The sequence below is a fragment of the Thermobia domestica genome, chromosome 5 (assembly GCF_964235325.1).
Source record: "Thermobia domestica chromosome 5, izTheDome1.hap1.1, whole genome shotgun sequence".
Classification (NCBI taxonomy): Eukaryota; Metazoa; Arthropoda; class Insecta; order Zygentoma; family Lepismatidae; genus Thermobia; species Thermobia domestica.
This window is the reverse complement of record NC_137458.1, coordinates 5,253,541-5,269,290: the sequence shown is the minus strand read 5'-3', so window position 1 is coordinate 5,269,290 and position 15,750 is coordinate 5,253,541. Positions and strand designations below refer to the sequence as shown.

General features: G+C 37.0%; 2 protein-coding genes across 3 annotated transcripts in view; one reads left to right on the top strand and one right to left on the bottom strand.

Moving 5' to 3' along the window:
- Positions 1 to 8,788, bottom strand: part of LOC145685698 (congested-like trachea protein) — a 61,498-nt gene extending 52,710 nt beyond the window's left edge. The window contains exon 1 of one of the 2 annotated variants that reach the window (XM_081758140.1): positions 8,425 to 8,788. In XM_081758140.1, the coding sequence (XP_081614266.1) occupies positions 8,425 to 8,572 (148 nt within the window). In that variant the 5' untranslated portion in view covers positions 8,573 to 8,788. The remainder of the gene's footprint in view (positions 1 to 8,424) is intronic. The other variant, XM_081758139.1, reaches the window with a different exon arrangement.
- A 117-nt stretch (positions 8,789 to 8,905) lies between these two features.
- LOC145685699 (protein YIPF6) overlaps positions 8,906 to 15,750 on the top strand; it is a 32,225-nt gene continuing 25,380 nt past the window's right edge. Inside the window, exons 1-2 of the mRNA XM_081758141.1 lie at positions 8,906 to 9,194; positions 14,529 to 14,648. Of these exons, the coding sequence (XP_081614267.1) occupies positions 9,165 to 9,194; positions 14,529 to 14,648 (150 nt within the window). The 5' untranslated portion in view covers positions 8,906 to 9,164. The remainder of the gene's footprint in view (positions 9,195 to 14,528; positions 14,649 to 15,750) is intronic.

Here is a 15,750-nt window from a genome sequence, read left to right as displayed (position 1 = left end):
TGACAGCGGTTACTCCACCTGTTGTTGGTTGAGGTGGGTCTAAGGAAAGACAGGAAGCAGCGCCAGTCGGCTGCCAGCCATAGCAGGGTAAAGATAGCTCGTCATCGTAACCTCTGCGAGTGACCCTTGTCACTCTGCGTCATGGCCAATCTTTTGGAACAGCGTTACACCATCAAATTTTGCGTGAAGCTCGATAAAACTGGGAAAGAGACTCCTGAAATGATCAAGAAGGCTCACGGTGATAACGCCATTGGAAGATCGAGTGGGTTTGAGTGGCACAAGCTGTTTAGGGAGGGGAGAGAAGAAGTTGAAGACGCTGCACGGTCAGGACGACCTTCGAGCTCCAAAACGGAGGAAAATGTTGCAAGAGTGAAGAATTTGCTGGACAGTGACCGAAGATTGCCGATGAACTTGGCATTGCTAAAACCCAAGTTCACGAAATTGTGCACGAACAATTGCAAATGAGGAAAATTTGTGCAAAGTTGGTGCCGCGAGTGCTAACAGGCGAGCAAAAGGACGTTCGCAAACGGATCTGCCAGGACCTTCTCGAAGAAATGAGTGAAAATCCAAACTTGTTAGACAATGTGGTGACTGGGGACGAGACGTGGAGGTTTGAGTATGACCCTGCGACCAAACGTCAAAACGCGGAATGGCACACCCGAAATTCCCCCACGCTCCAAAAAGGTGCGCATGACGAAATCAAAAGTGAAAAGCATGCTCATTTGCTTTTTCGATTCACAAGGAGTCATCCACAGGGAATTTGTTCCACACGGACAGACTGTCAATGCAGTTTTTTATCTCCAGGTCCTGGAACGGCTGAGGAAACACATCGCCCGCGTCCGCCCAGCCATCGCCAACTCCTGGCGAATGCATCATGACAATGCGCTGAGCAACACAGCCTTCCGAGTGGTGGCGTATCTGGCCCAACATAACATTCCAACCTTGCCTCAGCCACCCTACAGTCCCGACCTTGCCCACCAGACTTTTTTCTCTTCCCCCGCCTCAAAACCACCCTGAAAGGGCATCATCACGGCTCGGTGGAAGCATTACAACAGGCCGTGACGAGGCAGCTGAACAACATTCCAGTTTCCGCCTTCCAGGAAGCGTATGAAAACTGGAAATCCCGCTGGCAGCGGTGTGTGGATGTAGGAGGATCATATTTCGAAGAATATTAAGCGTAAGTGTTATTTCTGTCAATATCTTATTTTTAATTGACTCAGTCCTACTACTTTAAGGACTGACCCTGTATATGTATGATAACCAGTAGTGCGTAGCAGGAATATTATGAATAAATCATGAATTACGTGAAGTTGAAGTGCTGTTTATGCTTCCACATGGACAATGCGGTACACAGGGGCGGATCCAGGACGGAATTCTGGAAGGGGGGGGGGTAATACTGCTACTTAGAGCTACTTTTAAGAGCTCCAAACTCTGAGATCGGTTTTATTTATATATAAAATAAAAAAGTTTCTTCCCCCTAGATCCACTCCTGGACGAGTTGTGAGTGAGCCAAGACCTATTGGAGCACCTGCACGGTTTCATGCTATTAGCGAAGAAGACACCAATCAAGCAAATGATTGGTCCATGAAAAAAATAAAAAAATAATAAAAAAATCAGTGAAATTTTGTTTCCGAAGACCATTTTAAGTAAGTGAACTTGAAATTTGTGCGTTTCGTAATCGTAATTTCCACCTCAGATTATTTCGGTTTAAGAAAACGGAGGAGTAGGAGGAGGCTCATTTTACTATTTCAGAGAACCTTCCTGATCAAAAAAATAATAATAATAAAAAAAAACAGTCAAGAAAACCTTTTATTCTTCATTTAATGAATGTGAACCACAAACATCATCAAATCATTGCACTTTTATTGTTCCCAGTGTTGCTAGCTGTAACATCAAAGTTAACGAAACTTCGCTAACTTTAAAAGGCTGCAGTTAATTCATGAAGCATTGGTCGAGAATGATATTTGGTGTGTTTATTATTCATGTAAAGCTGAACCATCTGACAAAATTTCAGAATTTTAAAAGATGGCGTTTTCGAGAAAATGGCGCCCAAAAATGGCGATTTTTGAAAATTTTACAATTTCTCGAATTTTTTGCGACAAAACGGTTGCACACAGAAGCGATACAACATTTTCTCGGAAAGCGGGTAGCTAGGTCTTACCAACCGTGAAAACAGAATTTTAAAATTCGAACCGGAAGTGCTCGAAAAAAATTCGCAAACTTCGACTTTTCAGATAAATTGACGTTCTTTTGTTAATTTATGTGCAAAAAGATACGCATGCGCAAACCAAACTATAATAAAATATAGTTTATTTATATCCCTATGTACATACCACAACAAGAATTATAACTCTACCTGTCTCCATAGCCGAATGCTGAGGCTCCGAAGTTGACCATTTTCCATGTCTCCTACAATTCATAAATTGTACTCCCCATCTTTGATGGCCCATTACTTGTCGGGAAAATTTTTTTCGACAAAACAAAAAAATATGTGTCTCTTAAAAACATGTCAAGTTGCTATAAAAAAAAAAGTTTCAATAATATCTGAGATGGTGATGGCACAATTTTATATTTTTGTTTGCCTGAGTTGAAATGGAAGGCACCATATAATAAACTAACTTTTAGGATATGCAGAAGTAATTATAAAGCTTTGCTACAAAAATACTTACACAGACCATAATAAATTTAATGATCTCCGAAATACAAAGAAACAAAATAGCGTATAAGATTCAGTCTACAAAGCAATTTTTACTTAAAGAATGGACATACACTATTTCGAGAATCGAGATAAAAAGAAAAATGTTTACGATACTTTTCGTTTCGTCTCGATTTCCATTTCCAAAACGAGACGATAATTTGAGTTAGCCTTGTCTCGTCTTGAATAGAAAATGTTAACTCTCGTCTCAATTTTGTTTGTTTTGTATCAGAAACGAGATGAGAAATCCCTCTTCTCGTGAGCAACATAAACAATACCGGAATATTCCTGCCAAATGTTACATTTCTTGTTGTAATGTTATGCCCTGAGCGATAATAAGCTCCTATCTTTTACTCTTCTATGAGATAATAACAATTATTATTAGTTTATTATTATTATTATTATTCCTGAAGATTTGATAGTTCATGTATTGAAACATCCGAGTATTCAAATATCAGAAGAAAATAAAACGTGTCATCGCCGATCAATCGCCACCAAAACTTCTAAAGTTAAAAAAAAAGTACTGGTTGTTCGTGAATTCGATTCGATTCTACCTTCAGATTACTGTTCGAGCGGCTTGAACACTTAATCACGATTACTACGCAGCAATTGCTTTGTCTTTAGTTTGTTTACGTGTATAATACACGCGCCGTATTTGATTCAAAATAAAGCAGGTATTTTCTTTTTTAAAAAATCTGTAATGTTGATAATTTAGTGAATACAATGATATAAAGCCCTCCGAGTCAATTATATATTCCTGTGTTTTGCCAATCAATCTGACTATTAACAAGCTACTGTTTTGAGCGAACAAAAAAGGCACTTTATTTAAGCGAGCCGAAAGAAGTAACGCTTTAGATGAGTGGTTAGAGTTGTAGTTTATTAATCTGGCGGCTCGGGTTAAATTCCCGCCTTCGCCGTTTACCCTTTTTAAAATGTTTCATTTACAAGTCTGGGCTCCAGTTGGATGCTGCTAAATGAAAAATAATCTCCAGTGGAGAAATTCAGTGATGATGTAGTCCTGAAAATAAAGGAAGGAAAATGAATGGAGAAAACAAGTTACAGAGTTCATTCTGTTAATGGTTCTATATGTGATATTATCCGTTAATTTCGTGCATTTTTAAGTTGTTGTTTATTGATACTATATTTTCCCCTTTTGTCTTGGTGTCTCAATGTGTAAAATTTCACAAATATTATACAAATCACGAACCCTGAGTTATATTTGCAAATTAACGGGAAATAGGCCGATTTTTTTTTACGGATAAGTTCTCCAACTCGTTTGAGTGTTATCGAATTTTGCATTTTCAGTATTTACAAATAAATTGCCAATAGTTGGCAATTTCAAAAATTATTTAACGAATAATGAAATCAACAACTTCTTCTTTCGAAGTAGTATTACGTATGAATCAGAAGCGCCGGAACCTAGAGCTCACACCCTGTTAGACCCCCAACATTTTCATTGGGGGTTGGGTTCTTCCCCACAAATGATCCATCCATACTTTTAATTGATTTGCAGGTAGGACTATTGATAATAGTTTCAAAACTCAGCGCAAATCTTTGAGCTAGTTTACGCATAATCTATCCGTATATTATTTGATACGCGGATATGTATAGTCATTTGAACTAAGTAAACTTGTTTATATAATCCTCATTTGAGTTAATTATAAGATTAACTAGTTCCCTGACTGTTATCTTCTCATCAGCGCCTCTGATATCCGTATATTTTTTTCAAATGGCGGTGTATAGTTTTACGTGTGTATCATACAAACAAGAAGTGCTGTGAGTACAAGTATCCAAAGACTCCCTTTTGTCATTTCGTCAGCCAGCCTTTCGCTCCTCCACGAAAAATCTTTTTACGATTTGTGCTTTTAACAGTTGGGGGCAACTTCACGCTGCTGTGCTAGCTACTACCAGGCGTAATTAATCTTGAAGCAGGCGTTAGTTTGGTTGCCTATCTCACGGATTTTGTATCTCAAGAATTTCTGTGGCCAGATGTACATTCTTACCTAAATAAATTTGTTACAGTTTTTGTTATTTCGGAAATATTTGAAGTCGCAAAGTTGGGGGACGTACGTACGATGATATTCATTTTTTGCGATTACAGCGCCATCTATTAGAATAACGAAAAAGTGCTTCAAGTAAAAGTTGCTTAGTTTTGATCGTAGACTCAGAATCTGCAATAAAAATAGGGAAATTGAAATGGAATAGGGAATCCATTTGAAATTTTCCAGTTGGTCCCTGGGGCCCTATGATGGGATCCCTGGGAGCACTTGTTGTTTGCAGAACTTTTTTTGGCCCCTGGCATTGGTACATTCCTGCGTAACTAGATTTGTCAATTTTATTTGTCATCTCGGAAATATTTGCGGTCGCAAAGTTACGTGAGAAACCCTATATATATATATATATATATATATATATATATATATATATATATAGAGAGAGAGAGAGAGAGAGAGAGAGAGAGTAGTAGTAGTAGCAGTATATTTAGTTAACATGTGTAATGATTTGTAATTATGTATGCTTAATAACTTTTCTTTAGGGTAGAAACACTTCTCGCCGAGTTACAGAAGCGAAAATATATTTTTTTCTTTCTTCATAAAGGAAACTCTTGTTCCCCGCACTCCGCGTAAGGCCCCTTAGCTAATCTTCGTGGACTGCTATACATACGGACGAGAATTGGGTAACAGGTCTTCACTTTCTAGAGACAGCCACTGAATGATGTGATTTTTGTAGGCTGGAGGTTCTGAATAAGGACCTGTTTAGGCTAAAATACTTTTAATCTAACCCGGAGAGATGCGGCTGTATAGGATGGTTCCTAGTGAGAACCAAAGTATAGATTCAGTTTGCTAGGAATACCACTGAGTAATTAGCCTTAGGTTTTTTGGTTCTAAGTCAGTACCAATGTTACAAAATTTTAAAGTGAGTGGATTATTCTATAAGAATCATTTAGTTCCTATTTATTTTAGTTATGTTGAGTTTCATAATATTTGATTTGTTCCAATGGTAGGTCGGGAAATTTTGAGAAGTGTTGTAGATGGAATTTAGTTAGGGAGTAATTAATATTAAAAAAATTCTCGATTCCCAGAGAGAGGGGATTACGGAAGGAATAGAGGAGATTGGACATAAGTGATGTTCAATAGAGCGCACAGCGAGTGCTCGGTTTGTAATATTATGAATAAGAATTCTATAGACGGGATTCTACATTTATTCCTTAGATAAGGACGGGAAGCGTATTGTACGTAAAAGGACAGTAGTTGCCGCATAGGCAGTTATCTTGTCCTACGTGTTTCGCTGCCGCATACCTCGTCTGCCATATTTTCCAGATTTGGTCCATCTTCAACTTTTTTCTCTTTCGAGACCTGAATATATGTCTCGGTACAAGCATTGATAAGATCATGCTTTATACAAACGTTTACTTTGCAGCATTTGACAAATTTAATTAACTGGAAGACATAAAAATGTTGAACAAACTGCATCGGGCTAAAAGGATACTATATAGAAAAATAAATTGATTTTTAGTACGAAACACAGTTGTTTCATTTCAAAGTAATTGACAAGAGCATTATAGTACATAATGTCTCAGCAATTTTTTTCTTGTTTGCGATAGGAGTGTTCGCGACCATAGTCCCAAAGCAGGCTAAAATATAGAAGTATGAAATTGCAACAGAAATATAAAAGCACTGAGTGCATGGTGAGTTTTTTTCTACACAAATATGCATCTTACAGTGTCTACAAATTATTATATGGACTTCTTTCTTCACAAAATGCACAGTTAGTACCTTATAAATTGTCTCTTATGAGGGAAGAGAGTTTAAAACGGTTTAAGTCAGGGCTGGATCCAGAAGGGGGGGGGGGGTTAAGCGTTATAAGACATACATCGTGCGAACATATGCCGTAGAAACTGCTGCGCAGAAACGCCAACCAACCTGTTCTAGGTGGCTACAAAGAACACGAATTGTATGTAACTCGCATAAGAGTAGGGCTAAGCTGCTGGGCTCTTGAGGCAGTTGGAGGGTGTGTCTATAGGAAGTGGACGCGTCAGCGACGGTAGGTTTGCGCGTTGAGTGAAAACATTCTGTATACCTCACGTTAGTAGACCCCTAATGTGACAGCTTTATCATTACGGATCATGGCTTAACACACCGCATTCATTATGAATTCGATTCACGGCTTCCATATGGACTATTAAGTGTTTATATGTATTGGAATATATTGCGCTTATGTGAGCCGGGATGTTTCACTTAATAAACTCCTTGAAAATGTAATTTCTCATCTTTTAGTACTCTTTAATTATATACTGAGTGCTCTCAGTGCAGATTGACTTTACGAGGGCTTAACGGTTATGGATATGAATATTGCGTATGAACATACGCCGTAAAAACTACAATAATGCTAAAAACATCTACCAACTTGTGCACCTGCCACTAAAAATTACGAATAGCATCTAACCGAGCCAGCGCAAGGGATAACAAGTGGGACCGCGCCGTAACATGGGGATACGTTCGTACAGAGCCGTAGCGTCAGCGACGGCAGTATCTGTTTAAATGAAAATGAGTAACGTTGAATTCAAATGTTCCACGGTGAAGAACAAAAGACCGATGTAATGTCCGAAACTCCATTTACTTCTACCTTTATCACAATTTAGACAAAAACAAGGTACTCGGTTCTGGAACCATGAACGAGTTGGGGCAGGTACTAAATGCCATTCTTTGGGGGAGAAATTCCTTTGGATATAGTATACATGAAGCAGCATCAATTCCCGAAGGAGCAGGACGCTCATACTTTTAGGGATTATTCATTGAGTATGTACGAAATTACAAAGGGAGTAACAAAGCGACTTTTATTTACTCATCGACTGATACGAAAATAAAAAAGGACGTACCGGTACCTGTATTCAGCTTTGTTGTTTGCCATTGTACTTTATATCTGCATGTGTAGTGCCTTTGTACTTTATCTGACTATGTGTGTGTGTGTGGGGGGGGGGGATTTTAACGCATATCGCATGTCTTGTGCACATGGATACTTCTTACTATTGCACTACGTAGAAAATTTATGGTATTTCATGTAGAAGTGGTAATAGAACACAGAAGAAACGCAGATCAGGCTGTATTCACACTTTATATTGGAGCGTGAATACAACACGATCTGGGTTTTCTCTGTGTTCTATTACCACTTGCACATGAAATAACATCATTTCCCTATGTAGTGGAACAGTAAGAAGTATCCTCGCGCACGGAAGACAAAGGGGTTCTCATGTATACTATTACCATCCCACGCACACGGTGTTTGTCCACCACAAAGTTCACTTGGCAGGGAAGAATATAGGAGTAGGATAGGGTATAGTATAGTAAGTTACGGATAGGTAGGGTCGGGTTAGCTTAAGGTTACGGAAGTTTAGACCCAATTTGGTAAATAGAATGTTTCTGCATAAGGATACTAACTGGAGCGGGTATTGTAAATTTAACCCGATCACTTTAAATAGAAATCATTCAACTATCTTTTGCATCTAATAACTATTAAATCTATTAGGGAATTTGTTCACTATAAACATGTCTTTCCATGTAAAATATTGTATTTTACCAATAAATTTATGAAAATGTGGCATGCCTAATTTTCATCAGCACTGTGTATTATGCTGTTAACGCTATTATTAATAGGAATAACACTAATTTTCAAAATCGTATGTGTACATAATATCACTAGACTTAACTACGAAATATTTCAAAGGATACAGAGTTCTTCTTCTGGATCCTTGTCAGTCGTATGATCTTGACTTTGTTCCTGGGAATTTTTACTTTCACTCTCCTTCGATGAACATAGATGAAATATAACTAAATTTACGATACATATTAGCACAACAGTTCGCTGAATGATTGGCATTTTGTTTCCGAAAAATTTCTTCCTAAGTTACACATCTGTATGTTCATCACAATTCTTCTTGAAGTGAAATTTTCTAATTGCTGAAAACACTTGATGACTATACGCCGACAATTTATTTCAAAAAATATATAAAAATGCCAATATGTTCGGCTTGTACTATAGAAAAACGCGTATAGTCTGACGCAGCAATTTCGATCATCGATTAACTACGGCTAGTAAGTAATCAAAGAACTCATGTGATTTCAATGTATCATATAATCAAATCATGGAAAATATTTTTGCTTATTCTTAGAGAACACACGTGGAAGTACATATTTATGTACTTCTTTGAAATATAAAATTTAGAAATGTTGCCTTTATTCAAAATTCATATTGCTATAATGAATTAACAGTCAACCATTGAAATATTTTTTACCACCACCTTGCAACATTTATAGCCAGAAAGAACTAATTGCATGAGGCAGACGAATCACGAATGTCAGCTGTTTATTGTTTTCAGTGCTGGCAAATAGTTGTGTGTATTTTGAAAAGTGCTACGTTGACTCTGAAAATTGAGCCAAGAGAAGATTTAATGTGAAAATATTTAATAATTATGGATTCCCGTGAAGAAACCAAGTTAGAGGTAACTTTTCTACTGGACGAAAGTTAAAAATTTTCCGTATGTTCTTAGAAATAGTGTTGATAATATCGATAAATTGAGGAAGTGTTGATAATACTTGATAAATTGATGAAATAACCGATTTCATATCACACTGATACCTCTATAGACGTGGATGTAATTATATGTTCGAATTATGATCCAGTCGTTTGGTTTTCTTAACTCTTTGTATATCATAGATTTAATAGTTATTAGATACAAAAGATACTTGAATGATTTCTATTTAAAGTGATCGGGTTAAATTTACAATACCCGCTCCAGTTGGTATCCTTATGCAGAAACATTCTATTATTTTTACCAAATTGGGTCTAAACTTCCGTAACCTTAAGCTAACCCGACCCTACTTATCCCTAACTTACTACACTATACCCTATCCTACTCTCGCGTGGGTTTCCTCGGGGTTCTGCCATTTCCTCCCACTTTCTTGATTCCACCATTTCATTCATTACTCATCATCATCGTCTCCTTTAGCCTCACCGGCATAACCGTGGGACATAAAACTCAAAGATTTCATTTCATTTTTTTTCCTATATTCTTTTAGAGCGGTCCAACTTACTGATACGGAGATGGAGTGTGTATTGTAAGGTTTACATAAATGAATAATTGTTTATAATACGTTTTCTTGGCATGAATAATTGTTTATAAGCATACCCAACGACACTTCTCGTCTGTTTACTATAGATGCATTCCCGCGCAGTGCTTACCCAACTGCTTCTCCCTCTCCTGATGCGGAATTGGGCCAAGCGTAAGATACGATTCTTGCTTATAGCGGTCAGCTAACGTAAGTTGGTATATGTTTTTCCATATACCTAGCAGCGCTTCCCGCCTGGTCTCTGCAGACGCGTCCCTTCACAGTACTACCCACCAGCTACGCCCTGCCCTGACACGGTATAGATACAATTCTTGCTTCTAATGGCCACCTAACTGGTTGGTGTGTATTTTTTTGTAAGGCGTATTGCTTTTATAGTACATCTGTTTTTACATAATCTGTACGCAATTATCTAGGCATTCTACTCGAAAATAAGTGTGTACAATCTCAGGGAATCGTTTTAGAAAGGAAATCTTAGTTTGATACCCTTTTTTGACATGAATAATCTGTTTTTGGTGCATCGGCTTGCACTCGTATTGTCACTCTGACGCAGTTATTTGGGAATGCGCCAGGAAAATCAGACTGCAGAATATCTTTGGGAATATTTAAAGTAAGAAGACTGAAGTCAAATATTTATTACTATTATTATTAATATTATTATTATTATTATTATTATTATTATTTGACAGGCTGTTGTAAAGCGGCATGATATTTCGATATACCCTTACTATGTTTCATATAGCTAATGTGTAATTGGCCTATGTTTAGCAGAAGGGGTCCAGATCTTTTCTCGAAAAAAAAAAAAAAAAAAGTTACAATTTTGGTAATTTCTGTTCACATTCGGTTAGTTGAGAGTACGTTAGGCTAGTTTAGGCTAGCTTAGGGTAATTTAGTTTAGTTTATGTTAAATTAGTGTATGGGTCCCCTATAATTTTCCAAAAAGTGAATTTTGCTTATTTCTACTAATATTAGGTAAGTTTAGGTTAGTTAAGGTTAGCTTATGTTAGGTTAGGTTAGGTTAGATTTGGTTACGTTATGTTACGTTTAAGTACTTGCATCATTCATTTCTCCTGTAAATTTTGTGTTTTTTACGTGCTTCTGGACCCCTTGTACTAAACATACTCCGTATAATTTTCTGCACACACACAGACAGTTGAGAGAGACATCCTGTCCTCTACATCGATTACGGAGCACACATTCTTGGAGATAATTGGAATTACTTGTTTCAAATTGACGTTGCATTTTCCTCTTTCGCACATCCATAAATTGTTCGTATGAACAGACACATCATTTTGATTAACAAGATTTCCTTGATAAATGATGCCATCATGAGAATAAATTTCCGTTTTGAATTTACGTAATATTGGTGTAAACTGGCCATGCATCAGAAATTATACGAGTTTCTGGAAGTATACGATCTAAAATAATTTCTCCCAAAGTCTCCCTTCTTCTATTCGGAATTTTGGCAAGGAAACATTTCACTGTCTTAATTTGTGCGGAAAACCCAGTGGTCTTCTTGCCGTAACCCCATGTGCTATGTTCTGTGAAAGAATTTATCTGCTTTCATCAATGAAAATAAATGTTACAAAGACAAAAGTGACGATGATTGGAACGGAGAGATCGGTGTCAAATGTAGAGATAGGAGGGGAGAAAATGGAACAAGTGACTAGTTTTCGATATCTGGATAGTATCATTAGTAATGATATGAAGTGTGAACGTGAAATAAAATCAAGTATAGGAATGGCAAAAGAAGTCTTTAGGAGGAAGAAGACATTATTTTGTGGGACCGTGAATAAAGAATTGAGAAAAAGACTCATCAAATGCTTCGTGTGGAGTTTTGTTCTGAATGGATCGGAAACGTAGACATTGTGCAAAAATGATGAGAACCGACTGGAAGCTTTCGAGATGTGGGTGTGGAGAGGAATGGAGAGAATTAAGTCAGTCGAGCGGAAAACGAATGAGAGTGTAAGATATAGTGGGGGCGAAGAGAACAATTTTAGATATTATTAATAAGAGAGACTGTTTGGGACATTTGGTAAGAAGGAATTGTATCATGAGGGACGCGCTAGAGGATGTAATGGCAGCAAAGAGAGGATGGGGCGAAGGAGACTACAATTAATGGACCATATCAAAACAGAAAATCGTACTTGAAAACTAAGAGGTTAGCGGAAGACCGTGGACCATGGAAGCTTCTCAGTTGCAGCAAATGACCTGCCAATACTGGCAGAATACCAATGATGATGATGATGAATTTCGACAGTAACGAGACATAAATTGAACATATGATTTTCGTTGGTAACGTGTGTTTCGTTATTGTTAGCTTGCATTACTTGGCAGCCCTGAGATGATTAGATTCTGATTCACGATGCTTGTCTGCAGAATTACCAGTTTTCAAATATATCCCAATTAATGCAGGTCCCGATTTCTTGAGGTGGCTTCATCAAGGTCAAATTTAAGGTCAGAAAACCATACTGTGGCATTGCGCATCGGAGAATTATTGCGTGTGCATCCCTTCCTTTGGCAGTGTATTATCAGCAGCGATGAATTTGAAACTTGATTTTGGATCATTTCCTGTGTACCTTCAATCGCCTCTAGGAATTACGTCGCGCCAAGTCCAAAAATCTGGACAAATTGGCTCATCAAAAAAATCTCGAGTGTTATAAATTTTAATATCCAGGGCTTGAAAAATCCACTCGCCTGCTAACCAGTGACAAGTGCTTTTTTATATTTGGCGACTAAAGTCACGGCAGGTAAAGTGCATTTGATAAGTATAAACACTGTGACTGCAAAATGTTCTGGATAGTAAATTTTTTGGCTGGCTAGTACTTGCAAGCAAGATTTTTCAAACCCTGATGATATTTTACCACAATAGTCTTCGCTCCCTTTAGGTGACTGTGTTTCGCAACCATATAGGACAACAGGCATGATTATTATTTTATATATTTTAAGCTTTACATTTTTCGACAGAATTCGCGAAGACTAAATATTTTGGACTGAATAATAACATGAATTCGTTGCTTTCAATCGCCATTTAATTTCTTCATGGATATGATTTTGATATGTTAATGTAGATCCTAGATGTTTGAAAGTATCCACTTTGTCGAAAGTATTATTTAATGTTTTAATATGTCCGTAAGTTGCAGTGTTATACTCGCGGCAAATTTCCATGTACGTAATTTTCTCTCGTGTTTGATTCTAAATCCGTGTCCCTGCAGACGTTTAATAAAACCCCTCCATTTCTTTCTATTGTCTTCATATCGTTCCTTATCAGATTTATATCATTAGCGTACGCCATGAACTGGTGAGTGCCGTTCAGCTGTAGGCCCTGGTTGCTATCTTTGATTTTCCTTATATCATATTCTAGGACAAAATTGAATAATAATGGAAACAACGCATCACCTTGTTTCAGACCATTCTGGATGTGAAAGCTCGTGAACAAGAATTTTCTGCTCGGATTCACTTTGGGATTCATCTAAAAAAACATCTTAATTAATCTAATTAGCTTTTTTGGTATAACGTAGTAAGAATGTTGCACAATGTACCCCCCTCCCCTCCCCCATAACATCGTAGGCCTTTCTGAAATCAATAAGTAATAGATATGCCGAGGTATTGCATTCTCACTTATTTTCGAGGAATATATTCGAATGATAGAACTACACAAAATTTCGTTGACATCAGACGGGAAATTTCAAAATGTTTAGAACGAAGTAACGCGATTTTTTAAAATCTAAGTCAAAGATAATAGTAAAAACAGAAGTATTATGGACATGTATCAATGAATTTAAGAAAGGCTATCAACCTCGCGCTTATATATTAAAGAAAGCCGACGGAACAATTTTCACTGATACAGATAACATTTTGAATAGTTGGAAAGATTTCTTTGATGATTTGCGTAACACGTACCTAAAAACTAGTTCATGAAGAAAGGAATATGCATATTGCAGAACCATATATTCCAGATCTTAACCGAACAGAAATTAGAAATCCCTATAAAGGAACACAAATCTCCGGATGTACATGAAATTTCAGCTGAGTTAATTATAACTGGAGGGAAAACATTGCGGAACAAGATACACAAACTCAGTCTCGTTATCTGGAACAAGGAGGAATTGCCACAGGAGTGGAAAGAATCAATAATTGTTATAATTTACAAGAAAGGAACAAAACTGATTGTAATAATATCGAGGCATTTCTCTTCTGTCAATATCCTATAAAATCTTCTCAAACATTCTATTAGGAAGATTGACCACATACGCAGATGAAATTATTGAAGATTATCAGTACGGATTTAGCCAAAATCGATCAACTATCGACCAGATGTTTACCATTTAACAAAAGTCGAAAAGAAATGGGAATACAATACTCCAGCACATCAATTATTTATTGATTTTAGAGAAACTATGACTCGGTTAGGAGGGAAACGTTGTACAACGTTCTTACGGAATTTGGAGTAAAGTGTAAGTAGGAAATTGTCCACGAGCTTTCACGTCGAGAACGGCCTGAAACAAGGAAATGCGTTGTCGCCATTATTGTTGTGTAGTATGCTGTTAGGGAAATCAAAGATAGCAACCAGCTTCAGTTTTTGCATGAATCCAAGAATACAATTGTCTATTTCAATGTGTGCTTCATTGTAAATAAAATCTTGTAAGGACAGTTTAATTATATTAAATAAGTTGCATTATTCGTAATGATCGATTCGTATATTTCAGTTATACGATGACATCGCAGGACCTGTGGAAGGAGACATTGCGGTGCCGAAACAGGGTCCGAATAAAGGTGAAGGAGAGCTAGAGTTCAATACACTAGATGAACCAATAAGAGACACAGTGGTAAGAATATAAATTTTCTGATAGGTGAACTAATCGTCTTAGCTTGAATTATACAACATAATAATTCCTATTTATATTTCACCTTCCTCTTCTCTGATTTTAAATTTCAAGAGAGAATCTTATCAAAACAAACTGCTTCGAGACGTATACGATCTTTCCATTCAGGTCCTAGGAAAGAAAGATACAAAAAAGTTGATTGTAAGATTTAAATATTTTCAGTAATTCAGTGTAAGTCATATTTTACTTTATTATTATTATTATTATTATTATTATTATTATTATGTAAATCATTATTATTTAACCCAACGCTGTGTGAGTGCTCAATGTGTTTTTAAAAGGTATACGCTTTTATTTCAGGGAAGATATTATAACCTAGAGGTAGAATGCTTTGTGCGAAGAATCATAGGTTTCATCCCAGGCTACTAAAAGTTATGATGATCACAACATTATGTTCGTGGCTTTTCTCTGGGTTCTCACAGTTGCATATTCAGTAGCAGTTCTTCCCTAATCGTTCATTTGCATTTATCACGCGTGTCCTTTAAAAAATGAAATGAAATCTTTAATTTTAACGTTCGATGATTATGCCTATTAGACTAAGGGAGACGATGATTAAAGCATATGAATGATGATGGAATGAGAAAGTGGGAGGAAACGGGAGTACTCCGAGAAAACCCACGAGCACGATGTTGTCCACCATAAACGTACTTGGTCGGGAATCAAACCAGGGACCCCATGCACTTGGGTACGATCGCTAAGTACTAAAATGTTCTCTTAGTACGATGTGTCCTTAGTTCGATTTCAGGCCATCTGAATTAGTGTAGACAGTGTTATGTTCGCGAATTTCCTCTGGGTTCTCTGGTTTTCTCCAGATTTCTATTCTACTTTTTTTTGTTTTCTTTTTTTCAAACTAATCAATACACTGACCAAGGCTATGTGATAATATATAGAAAACACAAAATCATGTAACAGTTTCAATATAATAACTGTGTCTTCATCAGGCTTCCTTGGCCTGATAGAATAGTTATAGGACTTTTTTTTTTCTTTCATAATCGATGCCATTAATCTTCCGTCTCCTTTAGTTTTATGGATCTAACATGTGAAC